Here is a 17,212-nt window from a genome sequence, read left to right on the forward strand (position 1 = left end):
ACCATTTTATCAATAATTTTCCAAAATAAAAAATGTACTTTACATGCAATAGAACACACCAGCTGGTTGTCTTCACACACTTTAATATACAAGAAGATAAACAACAAAAAAAATACCCTTTCAACTAGACAGTTTCACAGCAGAGGTGGAATGTAGAATATTTTGCCTTAACACAATCTTGGAAGATTAAAGAAATATATATATATATAAGACAGTTTTACTACTTGCATTTTTCAAAATGAAGTCTACTATGATTTTATATTTTCTAATTGCATCATAGAGAAAAACCAAACAAGAGAAACAGTAAAATAGAAAACCTGACCGTTTATGAATTTGGGCTGTGTTTAACTGCTTTTCTGCTGACAGTCCCCTAAATTACTTCTGTCTCTGAATTGTGCATCAGTAGTCAGATGAGTTTTCCAGGCTTCATTATGCCATTGTGTAACCATAGCTGCCACAATGCAGTGCCACAAGGAGTCTGTCCTTGAGTATTTCTTTACATGGGTACTCAGGTAACTTGAGCATGTTTATGCTTTAAGAGAAAAATAGACCACCATTAAACAGAAAATCTCTCAAACGGCTGATTGTTTTATCTAGCAGTGAAAACACTGTTCATAATTAACATAAAACCGATCTTTCAAATTTGCATTCAAATTGGAAACCCTGAAGTAGTTTTAAAAGGAAGAAAAAAAAAAAAAGGCTGCAGTGCAGATTCTCTCAGCATGAAAAAAAAGTTTCAGTTTAAAATAAGTAATAGGGCAACACATGTGAAGTGATGATGTAACTGACATTTTAACTTCAGTGATACTCGAACCACATTCAATTCAATTTTAGATAGTTAGGGCTTCCTCCAAAATTTCCCTACCAAAAGAAGAGGAGCAAAAACCATGTAACCACTTATTTGTAATTCCAAAATTCTGAAGAGAGATTATGGGGGAAATTTTTCTTCCATTATAGAAACACAGCAATTATCTTAGATCATTTAAAATTAATAAAAATAAGTAACAATTCATTTAAATAAATTAGTAACTTACCATGTGCTAGAAGTTGGTAAAAGATTTGGGGTATATGGCACAGCAGCAATTGTAAAGTTTTGCAAACCACTTCCACCCATGATGTTGGCAAATCCACCATGTGGGACCCTGGAACTAAGAGTTTGTACTGTTAGTTGTGATCATAAAAAGGGAAATCTTCACCTGCCAGATATGCTTCAAATTCTAAGTTAGGGTAAGAATATATTCAAATCTAAAACATTGACATTTTCAAGTCCCAAACTCCCAACTCATTTTTGTATGTTGCCTTGTGGCCAGCTAGCAAACTTCCATGAAGTATCTCACTGTGTTTCCACCAGTTAAACCATACTTTGAACTGGTCATGGCATGCATGCACTTACAATGATTGCTTTCATGTAACTCCCTAATAAACTAGGACTCTCAAACATGTCCCATTTACATTTGTATCCTTGGAGTTAGCAAAGATGCCTGGTAGTTGTTAAATGTTTACTGAATAAATGGACTCCTGTGTCTTAAACTTGAAATGTCCCCCACAGGCTCATATGTTTAAACACATGGTCCCCGAGTGAAGGTTGTAGAACCTCGCAAGAGGAAATATTACACTGGGGACTGGACTTGAGGTTGTATAGCCTGGCCCCAGGTCCTGTTCTCTGCTTCCTGTTCCTACCCCAATGCCTTCCCTGTGGGCTGCCACGTTTTCCCCACCACGATGGACTGAATCCTCTCATAGTACTGTATGCCAAAATAAACCCTTTCTCCACTTTATCCCTTAAGTTGCTTTCTGTCTGGGTATTTCATCACAGCAACAACAAAGAAACTAAAACATTGGTGTTTGGTTGACTTAAGAAACAAAGGCTTCTACATGTTCAATGGTTTCCTTCTTTGTGGAAAAAAAAGGACACAAAGTGTTTTTCATTCTATTTTGTTTGTCACGTTGGGAAAATTAAAAAAAAATTTGACATTTATCTTTCCAGTTTCCAGGTACTCAGAATATCAGTTATATAGGAGAGACAGTGATGAGAGATGGGGGGGGGGTGGTCAGGCATGTGTGGAAGCCAGAGATTTATTTTGGATGTTTTTCTCTATTGCTTTCAGCCTTAGGTTTTGAGACAGGGTCTCTCACTGAACATCAAGTTCACCAATTTGGCTAGACTGGCTGGCCAGCAAGTTCCCTGAATCTGTCTGTCTTTACCCACTAATGCCTGAGTTACAGGCATGTGGCACCACACCCAGCTTTTATGTGGGTACTGAGATTCTGAACTCAGTTTACACACTGACCCATCTCCCAAGTCCTCAAACATAGTCTTTAACTACCATCTAAAAAATTTAAGACCATAGGAAGGCTAAAGTTTAATGGACAATGAATCAATATAAATTTTAATCTTGGTGTACACAGCTATAGAAAATGTAATTATAGGGCTGGAGAGATGGCTCAGTGGTTACGAGCACTGGCTGCTCTTGCAGAACACCTGGGTTTGAATCCCAGCATCCACATAGCAGCTAACAGCTTTTTGTAATTCCAATTCCAGGGAATTTGACAGTCTCTTCTGACCTTCACAGGCATTGCACGACACGGGTGCACTTACATACATGCAGGCAACACACTCACGCACATAAAATAAGAATAATAAAAAAGAAAATGCAATTTATAATTTTTCAAGTTCTGTGCATTTGAAAGTAAGCTAATATTTCAAATTAATCTGTGTATGTGCCATGACTAAACAAACTGATGATGGGGAAAAAATGTGTTGCTGTAGGCTGGGGATGCAGCACAAATGAAGAGCACTTGCTCGGTAGACACAGGACCCTGAGTCTGAATGCTAGCACCACAAAAAATAGTAACAACAAAAAATGAGTCCATTACATGGCATGCTGTAGGGCTTCTGGGATAAATTAGAATGGCAAATATCCTGTTTCTAAATACTAAATGTATTCCTTTTCCATTTTAAAATTAGTATTCAGTTATAGTAAAAATAGTGGGTATCATTACATGTCCAGACACGTTTGCTCCTTATTCACCCGCCCCACTACCTTCATTCTGTGCCACCTCTTGCTGTTTTGTTCATTTACCCAAATAGCCCCTCCTTCTACCTTCCCATCACATATATATTCTGTTACCCTCTCCCTTTCCCATAGTCCTCTTCCTACTTTTGTGGTCTAAATACACAAACATATCTATAAAAATTTAAATCTAGACCCTCCATATGAAAGAAAGCATGTGATGTTTCTACATCTGGCCTAATTTCATTCTTCTTTATAGTTAAATAAAATTTCATTGTGTATATGTACATTTTCTTTATTTTTTTATGGACATCTAGGCTGGGTCAAATGTAGCATGACTTGGCTGAAAAGGGTTTCCAACATATAAATCATAACCCAAAGAATGGCTGGGTGTGGTGGTGTGTTCTTGTAGTCCCAACTGTTCAAGAAGACAAGCTCAAGGTCAGGCTTTGCTATACTGTATATACAAGCATAATTCAGCTCAATTTTTAAAAACGTTGATTGGGAATAGCTAAAACAATCTTGGGGGGAATAGTGAAGGCTCGCACAGTTTGATTTTAAACTTATTACAGAAGCATAGACATGAAAGCAGTGTTATACTGATATAAAGACAGACATAGAAATCCGTATTTTAAAAAAGCCAGAAATATGCCCCTCTAAACATCATCTAGTGATTTTTGACAAGAATGCCAAGAACATTTGATCAGGTTCTGGAGATGTAGCTCAGCCGGCAGGGTGCTTGCCTGGCACGCATAAAGCCCTGAATTTGAGCTTGAGCACTGCACTAGCTGCACGTCTGCAATCCTAGTACTCTGGAGGTAGAGGCAGTAGAATTGGTAAATTCAAAGTCATCCTCAGCTACATAGGGAGTTCAAGGTCAACTTGGACTCCATGAGAACCTGTTTCAATTCACCCATCCCCTAAAAAGAAACATATAATGGGAAAAGTGCCTACTCAACAAATTGTATTTGATACAGAAAAATAAAGTTGGACCCTCATCTTTTTATACCACATACAAAGACTGGGTCAAAATAAACTGTGGTGGTTTGACTGAGAAATGTTTTTTAAAAAGGAAAGAGAAAAAACAACGTCTCACATAGGCTTAAGAATTTGAACACTTGGTCCCCATTTGGTGGCACTGTTTAGGGAGGTCAAAGAATCATTAGATGATGCGGCTTCACTGAAGGAAGCATGTCACTGGGTGTGGGTTTTGAGAAGTCAGTCTTGTCTTTTTCCAGTGTGCTATCTCTCCTTCATGTTTGGGACTGAGGATGTGATCTCTCAGCTTTTGGTTCTGCCATGCCTACCACCTGCTGTTTGCCAGGATGAACCGCTATCCCTCTGGAACCGTAAGTCCAAATAAACTCCTCCTTCTATAAACTGCCTTCGTCTATAAGTTGTAGTTCATCACAACAACAGCAAAAACTAATACATGGATCAAACACATAAACATCTTTATAACTAGGACTGTGAAAATGCAGAGGAACATCTACTGGGATTAAGAACAGGAAAGGGGGCTGGCAAGATGGTTCAGTCCATATAGGCACTTGCTGTCAACCCAGATGATCTGAGTTCAATCCCTAGGATCCACATGGAGAGAACCAACTCCTACAAGCTGTCCTCTCACCTCCACACCCATGAAGTGACACATACATGCGCATGTATACACACATACACACACACACACACACACACATGTAAGAACAGTCTTTAATGTTTTAAAGAACAGGAAAAGACTAATACCTATAATACATAAAGAACTCCTAACAGCAAAAAGCAGCCTGCTTAATATGAGCAAAGGAGTGGAACAGATGTTCCTGCAAAGATACACACATGGCCAGAAAGAACAGGAAAGAAGTTCAGCACAGCAAATCTTTAGGGAAATGCAAATCCAAACTGCAATTTAAAAAAATAAATTCATACTTATTAAGATGATTATTTACATTAAAAAAAAAACAAGTACTAGAAAAAATGTGGAAAACTTGCTGATGAGAATAGAAAATGGTACAGTCCCTGTAAGAAACAGTATGACAGTTCCTCAAAATTAGAAACAGAATTGGAGGGCTGGGGATGTGGCTCAGTTGGTAGAGTGTTTGCCTAACAAACATAAAGCTCTGTGTTGGATCCTAGAATCACACAAAACTGGTCATGGTGGTAGCACTCAGGAGCTGGAGGAAGAAAGATCAGGAGTTCAAGGTCACCACCCTTGGTTATGTGATCCTATCTCAAAAAAAAGAAGTTTATAATACGATACTGTAATTCTGTTTTTAAGTTTATATCCAAAAGAACTAAAGACACAGACTCAATGAAATTTTTGTATATCCATGTTCTTTACATTTTCTTTACCATAGCCAAAATGCAGACACAATATTGGCATCCACAGACAAATAAGGAGACAAATATATGGAGCATTGGAAAAATTTTGACACATTCTACAACATGGATGAGCCTTGAAGATAAGCTAACTGAAATAGACCAGCTACAAAAAGACAAATAGTGCTGATTCCACTTCTATGAGATCCCCAGAAGTCAAAAGTAATAGAATCATGAAGTAAAATAATGGCTGCCAGGGACCAGGGGGGTGGAAACGGGGAATTAGTGTTAACAGGAAGAGTGTCAGTTGAGGACCATAAAAAATTTCAGAAGATGGATGGTAGTGATAGTTCAATGTACAAAAAGTATACGCCTAAAAATTGTTAAAAGAGTATATCTTATACTATACATTTTTTACCACACACATACAAACTCTTAAAAATATCCATCAAAGCAGGGTATGCTGGAACACACCTTTAATCCCAGCACTCAGGAGGTAGAGATCTGTGGGATTAAGCCTAGCCTGGTCTACATAGCGAGTTCCAGGCTAGCTTGGGCTACAGAGAGACCGAGTTTCAAAAAGACCAAAAAGAAGTCCATCAGGATGGCCTATTTGAAATCTGTCATAGGGAAAGATAAAAGCTTAGTAATACTAAAAATTCTCTAAAATCAACAGTTTTCTTTTCTAGCTGGAAAGCAGCTTGATTACTATTTAATGCTTTATTGCTGACCTTCCTTGGTCATTGAAATGAAAGAATTCCTAGGCTAAATTTGGTGGTGCAGGCCCGTAATCCCAGCTACTCTGGAGGTTAAGGCTGGGACAACTGTGTGAGACTCTGTCTCAAAATAAAAAGTAATGAGAGGACTGGGGAGGTAGCTCTGTGATAAAGCATTGCCTAGCATACACGAGGCCCTAGGTTCACTCCCCACTCAAATAAAGAAAGAAATTTCTAAATCTTGCTAGTAAACCATAAACGTATAAGCATTCCTACTGGGGGCACCAGAATGGCTATAAAAGACAGGGATACAAGTGTTTGTAAGATAAAATAAAACCCAATACTAATTAGTCTACCTACATTTTAATTTTTACCTAAAAATTAACAACATCACTAGGAATAAAAAGTTAAGCAGCTCTGAGTAGTTTAGAGGCAAAATTCAAGACTATTTCTTTATCAAGACAAAATGGGAAACTGCCAGCACTGAATCTTAATACAAATTCCAGCACAGTACTTCAATGTCAGTGTGAGCAATCTAATGTTTTTACATAAATAAATTTTGAAAGACAAGTTTAAGAAAAAACAGCAGGATAAAGATGTATCTCGTATTAGTATGCTTGCCAAGCCACACAAGTCCCTGAGTCCAGTCTACAGTAAAAATAAATGAACAAATATCAGATCTCCCAATTTTAACATCTACACCGAAATTACTCTTTAAGCTGAATTTCATGAACTGACCCTGAAATCCTATTCCTTTTCTTTATACCATGAACAAATACAGTTGGGGCTCATATTTTTATAATCAGCTGATTTTATGCATAAAGAAATCATCAAATTTGATTTTAATTATCCTAAAGTATGAAACACTAAATAGTAAGACATTTAAGACAGTCTTATAGACCAAAGAAACACCATCATTAAAAACATTCTAAGCTGGGCAAGGTGGCACATGCCTTAATCCCAACACTCAGGAGACAGAGGCAGAGGCAGAGGCAGAGGCAGGTACATCTCTGTGAGATCAAGGCCAGCTTGGTCTACATAAGTAGGTTCCAGGACAGCTGGGGTTACAGGGAGACCTTGTCTCCAAAAAGACCAAAAAAAAAATTCTTTTCAAATTACTTTTTACATGAGCTTGATTTACAATTGGGACACATTTTGTTTTGATTTGTTTTAATAAAGCTGTACCAAATTATACTCTGATCTTAGAGAAAGCTATTTCAATATCTAAACATAAACAATCAGAATTTTCTGTTAAGTCTAAGAGAAAAAAAAGCACACTTTTAGTTTAAAATGGAAAATACTCCACTTACACTAATGACTAGTGATCTAATGTAAACGGCAAGTTAAGGTTTAGATGAACATAGGCTTCCTCAGTTGGAACTCTAAGCATAGGACTCAACTTAGACTAAGTGATGAAACACAGACTGCCTTTACGGTGGAACTCAACATGTGTTTTCCCTCAGCGTCACTGGCTTCTTCTCTTCAGCCACATCCATCACCTCAGCTCAAATGGGATTCTCTACATTTTAGAATCAAGTTCTGAACAGTTCAGTTTTTACTACTGCTACTTAACTGAGAAGGACACTGAATGTTACTAAACTTTTTTTTAACTCTTTAAAGTAGCAATTTAAGTCATTTTAAGGTAATAGAACTTGATTGTTTCCTCTAACATAAGGATTTATATAAATCAAATCAAAAGGAAAATATGCTAATTCATTCAGTGGTATTGAGGCAAAAAACATTTGAGGATAAAAGGAGTTCCATCTCTCAACCTAAAGCACAATCAAATACAGATGGCCTAAAAACTGGAATGTAAAAACAAGTAATTTTTTAAACAAGTAAAAAAAAGTTAACCAAAAAAATGCAAATGGGGTGGGGAGATGGCTCAGTTGGTAAAGTGCCTGCCACCCAAGCCTAAGAATCTGAGTTTGGATCCCCAGCCCCCACATTAAAAGACAGGCATGGTGGCACATGTCTATAACCCTAGCACTGGGGGGAATGGAGACAGGTGATTGGACCCTCAAAGCTCAGTGACCAGGCAATTGTCTTCTGGGCTCAGTCAGAGACTGTGTCAAAAAATAAGATGAAGAGTGATAGAGGAAAATACTTGATATTGACTTCTAGCCACCACACATGAGACTGTACACCCACACATAAGTGCACACACAGAACACACACATTACACATACACACATTTTAAAAATTTACAAAGAATGTAGACTAAAATATAGAGTACTTATACAAATATAGAATACTGATAACTTGACAATACAGTAATTAAGACTTTCATGTAATAAACTTTAATTGTTTGTAAAACTATGTTAACTTGGGAGTCAACAGAAAAATGATAAACTGGCAAAAATGAACGCCAATACTTTGAGAGAGCATTCAAAAGATTGGTACTAACAATCAAAATCAAAGTATAACACATTTTCAATACAAAGTAAGTCCTAAAATGGGGAGCATCCATGAGGAGATCTGAATATCCTTACTGGGAGATCTGAATATCAAATTATGTTTTTCATTGTTTGAATATTCCAGTAGGCTGCAGTTCTTTGAAAGCACTACTAAACTCATTGTATTTTATTTAATTATTTAGTTGGTTAGTTACTTAGTTAATTAATTGTGTTGTTTTTGTTGTCAGACAGTGTCTCACTACGTGGACCAGGCTGGCCTGGAACTCACAGAGATCCACCTGTCTCTGCCTTCCAGGGAAATCCGATGCTGGGATTAAAGGCATGAGCCACCAACAAGAATATTTATTCCTTTTTATCATTTATTATTTTTATTTTATGTGTATAAGTGTATTGCTTGCATGCGTGTGAGTGCACCTGTGTCATGCAACGCCTACAGAGTCAGAAGAGGACATTAGATTTCACTGGAACTGGAGTTACTGACGGTTGTTAGCCTTTAAGACTTAAAATAGGAAAAAAAGAGGTAAAGACAATATTTCAGAGTAATAACTTCAATTTGGTTATTTTTCTCTGTGGTTATTTTCCTAGCCATTAGAAATGAAATACAATAAATTCTTTCAATGTTATCATAAAAGCACTTCTTACCTGCCAGTAACAAACTGCAAGAGAAGAACTCTCTCCTCTTGAGTAATGTCTTCCACAACTTCCCAGAACCACTACCAAGAACAACAATAAAAATTCAGCTCACATTTCAGAGCAAATGTAGACTTATTAGTATCAGAGAAATACGCAATATTCATACAGCATATTTTATTCTACAAAACTCATTTGTCAAAAATTATCTCATAAAAGGGTTTCATATGCAATATTCCCCCAAGAAGAATTTATGGGAAAACTTGACTTTGTTAATTAATGTAGATTTTCATCCAATAGGGCTGAAAAGCTTACAAAGTTAAATGGCAAACTTAACTTCATTCTAAGCTCAAGAGAAGATTTTACCTGAATAACTGGATCCTCTCTTTCATAGCCACTCGTGTATTCTGTGTTTTTCATCCAATCATTCACATCAATTTCTGGCATGCCAGAGAGCAGTAGCTCCTTTGGGGAAGAAGAAAAGTATTTCATTAGTCTTCTTTGGGAAAGAAAAAAAGCTATAACATTTAAACAACAAATTTGTCTTAATTAGAAACTAACTCCATATAAAACTGATTTATTTTTGTGACAGTTTCTGCATGTCATCAATAATAAGCACTACACAGAAGAATCCACCATGCCAATAACTTCAAATACTGTGATATGTGGGGATGTCTATAATTTGATACAATTAAAACACTAGAAGAGACAGTAGTTTGTATGTTTATATGTAAATATGTACAACAAAATATATGTATGATAATTTTATGAACATTGCCTGTGGCTCATCTGATTATTTTTTATGCTCTGAAAATATAGTCTATCAAGAGATCAAATTCTCAACATCAAAGTGCCAACAAAAGCTTAAATATTGGATTAAAACAAAGTGACAGTTCATCAAGAAATCATTACCAATGGGAAAAAGAGGTAATAAAAGAAAGAGTTATTGTTTTGATTTTTAAAAAGGATTTAGCCTTGTAAGAATTCTGTTTTGGAGGCTGGAGAGATGGCTCAGAGGTTAAGAGCACTGGCTGCTCTTGCAGAGGACTTCGGTTCAGTTTCCAGCACCCACATGGTCACTAACAACCATCAGTAATTCCAGTTCCAGGGGATCTGATGCCCTCTTCTGACCTCTTCATAACACGGGTGCTCTTACACACATGCAGGCAAGACGCTCATACACATAAAATAAAAATATTTTTTAAAAGAATTCTGTTTTGGCATGATTTGGGTCTTTTGAAATCACTTTCCCTAAGGTAGTAAAAAATGCATTTTTTTCTCCAGTGATTTTTGTTTGCTGGCTGTTCTAGGCATGGATGCTGGGGCCTTGAATATAGTAAGCAAGCTCTCAACCACCGAGTAACATTCCCCAGGCTTCCCAATTACTTTTTTATTAACTTCTTTTTTCCAGAAAAATCATCAAACACACAAATTTCTATCATATAACTAAAAGTGTATTTAGGAAAAGCAAAATATTTATCAGGCCTTCTAAGGGAAAGGGTAACACGAAGCGTATGTCCATATCTCTGAGTCAGTCCATGTTACAGCTGGGTGTCTTCACAGTGTGGTAAGGCAATGACTGTCCACACTTACTTAGACAGTAAGTGAAAACAGTGCAGATTTCTTAGGTTTATTTCTTTCCTTCCTGCTTTTAATTTTATATGTATAAGTGGATTAGCCTGCATGTATATAAGTGCACCCGTGTTATACAATGTCCAGAGGTCAGATTCCTGGAACTGGAGCTATAGACAGCTGTCAGTTGCCATGTGGATGCTAGGAACCAAACCTGGGTCTTCTAAGAGCAGTCAGTGCTCTTAACCACTGAGCCATCTCTCTAGCCCCCAGCACAGGTTTCTTAACAGGAACAGATACAATACAGTACAAAGTCATGTCTCCTACAACTACTATTAACACATACCTAAGCACACTAGCATGAGCTCTGAGCAAAATTAATAGAAGGCAATGTCTGAGAACTCTCCGGAGCTCTGAAGTCTATTCCGTGGGTCTGTAAGACTCTCCCTTTTCAATGTTTTCTATATGAATTTGGAGTTTGCTCATACATCAATCAAACAGCTGAGTATAAAGAAGAAATGAGAATCCAGGGGTCAATTTAGCCAGGCAACACAAATTTACAAAAATATGTCACTTTTCTCATTATTTTTGTTTTGTCCAAGAAAAATAATTTCATTTTTAATATTAGCTATATTAATATGCTAAATGGTTCTATATATCAATAAAGTAGTTTTTATTTCTAATTTCAAATTTAGTAAATAAGCACTGGTAAAATAACCCATGTTAAAACAAAAACTCCTGTGTAAGAAGTCATCCCAAGACCGAAATGTTTTAGAATTGCTAGTCTAGGGTATGTCCTAATCCTCCTCCCACAGTATTATGAAGTACTCTCACAGAATGAAGATGTTCTAAGTGGTTCTTTGGTTTGCCACTTCCTAATATATTCGCTACTTCCTCTCTGTAGACAGGTTCCCTTGCTTCTAACTTCAGGTAGTGTCTGGCCACTGAGTTCCACAAGCGGGGTCTAGAGCTGAGTGGAGTCTCTGCTCCCTTCTTGCTTCAGCACTGTATTTTTACAGTGACTCCCTCTCCTAAACTGAAACTACCACCATGGAGCCTCTCCTTGCCAATTCAGACTCTCGTGAAGTCCTTCACCATAATTCTTCCACCTGACTCTTTCAATACTGGCCATGATAAAGGCCAGCCGAGATGCCTCACCAGATCCTCTTTGTTCGTTACAAATGCTGCCTTTCTTAAGGCTTCTTTATTTGAACCATCTGAGAAAATTCTGTTCCCTGGCAGGACCCTGATACAGAGCTGCCAAAAAGAAATGGGAGATAAATTTTACACATTCCTTATAATTCATGAGTTTCTAATTCATTTTCCTTCTAGGCTAAAGATAGGCTTTTAATATTATTAATTATGCTTTTATTATTAATTATAAATAAAAATTACTGCAACCACACTCTCAAAAAATTGGATGCATTTTATGAATATCACATTATTGGTTACAACTTTTTTAAGGAGAGAAGAAATGTTTATTATCCTATTTAGCAACAGGGAAATGACCAATTAAAGTGCCAGGCATATTTGGCCCACATCTGAAAGGCTAGCACTTGGGAGGTGGAGGCAGGATGATTCAGAAGTTCAAGGTCATTTTCAGCTACATAGCGAGTTTGAGGTCAACCTGAGATATATAAAATCCTGTCTCCAAAAACAACAAATGTGTGTACGCACACATGGACACACACACAGCAAATATGTTAGAACCAGATATAATCCATATATTATAACACCCACACTAACAGAATGTGGATCATATAAATTCTCATACTATCAGCCTGTCTAGTATTCATATAACTCAGTGTTTTTATATTCTGGTATCAACATGAATAAATTCTCAAGCAGCATGATATGGAATGAGAACTCCGATATTTGGTATGGAACTTCCAAGTACAATAGTGTTATACATGTCTTAATGACAACCTTATCACTATTTTTCTACCTGAAATTCATCTCTTTACCTGGGCCCTCTACACAGTGAATGGAAATACCTCTACTTCAGGACACTAAAGCTACTGCAAGCTTTCTTCTCACTAAACTAAAAGTCGAATCTGAATCCCTAAGTAGGTGCACAAAAATGTAAAAAGTTTCCTTTCTCTGTACAGCATAGCCCTGCTCTATAAAAAGAAGAAAGGTTCTAAAAGTATGCAAACAACAGTCAGGTCAGCACAACTGAAGTCAGTCTAATAGTCTGGCTCTAACAGGTAGTCCTATGACCATGGCTAAGTTCCAAATCTTTTGTCTAGTTTTCACATGTGTGAAATGGGAATAGTAATACTTACCTCAGAGGATTGTTGGGAATGTTCTAAAGTTAATAGACACAAAATACCTGGCAAATATTGAGTGATTAATAATTGTCAACACTGTCTGCATAAATCAGAACAATGTTTACAATGCTGCTATTTCAAAATTAATTCCACATCCTGAATCAGCTCTATTAAAAGCCAGAGTGGTGGTGCACGCCTGTAGTTTCAGCACTTGGGAAACAGAGGGAGGCGGATCTCTGTGAGTTCAAGGCTAGCCTGGTCTACATAGGGAGTTCCAGGCCAGCTGGGGCTACAGGGAGACCCTGTCTCAAAAAGACCAACCCCCCCCAAACAAAAAAACCCTGCCAGAGTCCAAGACAAACTGCAAAACCTGATATAATTTCTAACATAAGAAGCACAATTTAAACTTAACAAGAAACAGGTATAAATATGAAAGAAAAATGAACAAAACCTTTTAGAAGAAAATAGGGAAAGACCTTCACAGTAAGGGAACAGTTTCTTTCTTATATATATTTTACTTACTATTTTTAAGTGTATGAGTGTACTGTCTGCATGTAAGTGTACCCATATTGGACAATGCCTGTGGAGGTCAGAAGAGGGCATCAGACCCTAGAACTGGAGATATGGACGACTGTTAGCCACCATGTGGGTGCTGGGATTGAACCCAAACCCGGGTCCTCTGCAAGAGGAGCCAATACTCTTAACCACTGAGTCACCTCTCTAGCCCAGGAGACAGTTTCTTTAAAAAAGACACAAAACAACATCATTTTTAAAAACTAAACTGTGCTAAACTAAAAACTTCACTCCCTGAAGGTCATCAGAGTAAAAGATACTCATAATACAGGCATGTGATTAAAAGACCTAGTTAAAGAATCCGACAAGTCAGTAACAAAAAAAGACAATAGAAAAATAAATTATTCCTAAACAGATACTTGACAAAGAGAGTACAAAATGTCCAATAGAAACCAAAGGTGTTCAACTTACTAGTCAACGGGGAAATACAAGTTAATGTAAAAAAGGAAAAGGTACTAACCCACTAGAATGGCAAGAATTAAAAAAGAGAAAATATCCTGAGAGTATGGATGTAGATTAGTAACACCAAGAACCCTTACATCTACTCAAATGAATATAGATTTAACACATCATTCTAGAAAATTGTCTGCTACTAGTCACTAAAGTGGATTGCATGCACACCCTACATTCCAGCAATCCTACCCTATGTACACATGTATGCAGAACAAGTGCATATGTTCTCATCAAGACAAACTACAGTGTTTGTAGCACGCTAGTTGGAACAGACTCTAACTGTAAGGCCCCTCCGAATGTTCAAGAATATAAAAGACAAAAAGACACTGACGTAATGAAATCCTATTCAATGAATTATAATTACATACAATATGCATTATTCTCACAAACAGTTGTTTTGTTTTTTCACTTTACATTCATTTTAAAAATAGGTAAAACTGCTAAAGCCAACACAGCAGATGACATTCAGACGTAATCAGCCAAGTCTCTAAGGAATAAGTTAAGGAAAACAAAAAAAAGTAAGAAAAGCAACAGCGCACGCCTTTAATCCCAGTACTCGGGAGGCAGAGGCAGGCGGATCTCTGTGAGTTCCAAGCCAGCCTGGTCCCCATAGTGAGCTCCAGGTCAGCTGGGGCTACAGAGAGACCCTGTCTCAACAAAGAAAGGACTGGAGCAAGGTAATGAAGGACAGAGTAGAGGGGAAAGAGACTACAGAAAATAAGAAAACACACAAACTCACAAAAATTAAACAACACACTATCAAATGATGAATGAGATCACTGAAGAAATCAAGAAGGAATTTTTTTAATTCCCAGAATTGAAAGAAAATGAACACAAAATATAAGGGAGATAATGAAAGCAATCCTAAGGAAAACAGTCATAGCTGTAAGTGTAAAGCAGAGTAGAAGAGATAGCTTAGAGGGTTAAGCACCTGCCACCAGATCTGATGGATACTAGGAACCCACAACAATGAAGAGAATTAACTCCTAAAAGTTGTCCTCTGACCTCCACATGCACACCATAGCAAGCATACATATACATATACATATACATATACATATACATATATATGTGTGTGTATACATACACACAATAATTTTTAAATAAAAAATGATAAGGTCATGAATAAATAACTTATTGATGTACCTTAGGGCTTTGGAAAAAACAAAAACAAAACAAAGCCAAAAGCAGTAGACATAAAAGAATGATAAATAATCTATGCAAACTGAAACCATATAAAAACTCAGCACAGAACTGAGGAATGGACAAGAAACCCCAACCTTGGCCAAGCAACTATTAACAACTGAGCATTGCTAAGGGAAGGAGAGTTGGTCTTTAAGGGAGTGACACTAGAAGACTCCAGTGGATGAACTCACTCCAAGGGACATCTGGGGACACAAACTTGATTCAATAGACCTTAACATATATGACAGAATGCATGAAATCCTGCAGGAGAGGCTATGAGGAGGTACAGATAGGGGAGTATGTCTAAATATGATTAAGATGTATTGTATGAAATGCACAGAAATTCAACTAAAACATATATTGAGAAAAAAAGATTTAAAATGAATAAAAAGGAATATAACAAAAATTAATGATATGGAAACAAAAAACACAAAGAATGAAACCATGAGTTGGGCATACACATATATAAACACAATAAATTAATGTAAAAATATTAAAATTATAAACCAATCACTGTGATAAACAAAGATGTAAAAATTCTCACTAAAATACTTGCAACCCAAATCTAAGAACGCATCAAAAAGATCATTCATCATGATCAAACTGGTTTCATTCCAGAAACATAAGGATGGTTCAGCATATACAAATCAATGAATATAATACATCACATGAATGGGCTCAAGGACAGACACCACATGATCAAGATCATAGAAATACATGCAGAAAAGGCCTTCAACAAAATCCCACATCTCTTGATTAAAAAAAAAAAAAACAGAGTAGGAATTGAAAATCGACATAATAAAGGATATACATGACAAACCTATAGTCAACATCATGATAAAAAGAGACAAACTCAAAGCATTTCCACCAAGATCAAGTAACAACACAAGGGTGTTCACGTTCCACTCCTACTATTGTACAGTGCTTGCTTGAGTTCTTAGGCAGAACAGTAAAAGGTTGAAATACCTAGACATGGTAGCACACGCCTTTAATCCTAGCATTCAGGAGGCAGAGGCAGGTAGATCTCTATGAGTTCAAGACCAGCGTGGTCTTTATAAAGAGTTCTAAGTCAGGTAGGACTACAGAGTGAGATCCTATCTTTAAAAAGAAAAAAAGGAAAAAGGAAAGAAAATTGGAAGGGGAAAAAAAATCAAAGTATCCTTGGAGACCTTGAAGACTCCACCAGAAACCTCTTAGAGCTAATAAACACTTTGAAAAACGCTACAATACAAAACATAGGGGAAAAAAAATCAACCGCCTTCCTACATACCAATGACAAACACACACAGAGAAAAATCACAGAGAACTCTCATTCATAACAGCCTCAAAAAAAATCTTTAGAATAACCCTAAGCAAGGATCTCTAAAATGAAGAAGGAAGAGAGAAGCAGATGGAAACCACCCCCACCCATGCTCATGGAATGGAAAAAATAGTATTGTGAAAATAGCTGTCCCCTTTATCATAGAAATGTTAAATTCATATGAGGGGCTGGAGGGATGGCTCAGTGGTTAAGGGCACTGACTGCTCTTGCAGAGGACCCAGGTTCGATTCCCAGCATCCACATGGCGGCTATGAACCATCCTTAACTCCAGTTCCAGGGGAATCCAAAGCCCTCTTCTGACCTCTGCGGCACTGGACAACACAGGTGCACTCACATACATGCAGGCAATGATACACACACACACACTCAATCAACAAATTTTTAAAAATATGAGGAAGCATGGAAATTTATGTCATGCTAATTAATAGAAGTGATAAACATTACCATTGAAATCTACCCAATGACTTTATAGACATACACAGGCACAAAGGATCCAAGTGCAACCGATTATGACTAGTAATAAACAGATGCATACAGATTAGAGATACATGAACCAACATCTCAGTGTTAGTGGCAAAAACAATGAGTCTTTGTACAAGGAACAATATATTCTAAAATGAAATGGAGATCTTTTTTAAAAGTTAAAAAACTCATTCAATATTATGTCTTACAGGGCTTATACTGAGTTCAATATTGTATAACTGTGTTAACTCAACTGTTACCCTAGAAACTTTACAGCCACTTTTTA

General features: G+C 37.0%; 1 protein-coding gene across 1 annotated transcript in view; it reads right to left on the reverse strand.

Annotated features, from left to right (window-relative positions):
* Positions 1-16: 16 nt before the first annotated feature.
* Positions 17-17,212, reverse strand: part of Hace1 (HECT domain and ankyrin repeat containing E3 ubiquitin protein ligase 1) — a gene marked incomplete in the record, with an annotated part of 114,738 nt that continues 97,542 nt past the window's right edge. The window contains 4 exon segments of the mRNA XM_029554645.1: positions 17-532; positions 1,035-1,148; positions 9,103-9,173; positions 9,457-9,555. Of these exon segments, the coding sequence (XP_029410505.1) occupies positions 430-532; positions 1,035-1,148; positions 9,103-9,173; positions 9,457-9,555 (387 nt within the window).

Source organism: Nannospalax galili, unplaced genomic scaffold (assembly GCF_000622305.1).
Source record: "Nannospalax galili isolate Female #2095 unplaced genomic scaffold, S.galili_v1.0 scaffold324, whole genome shotgun sequence".
NCBI lineage: Eukaryota > Metazoa > Chordata > Mammalia > Rodentia > Spalacidae > Nannospalax > Nannospalax galili.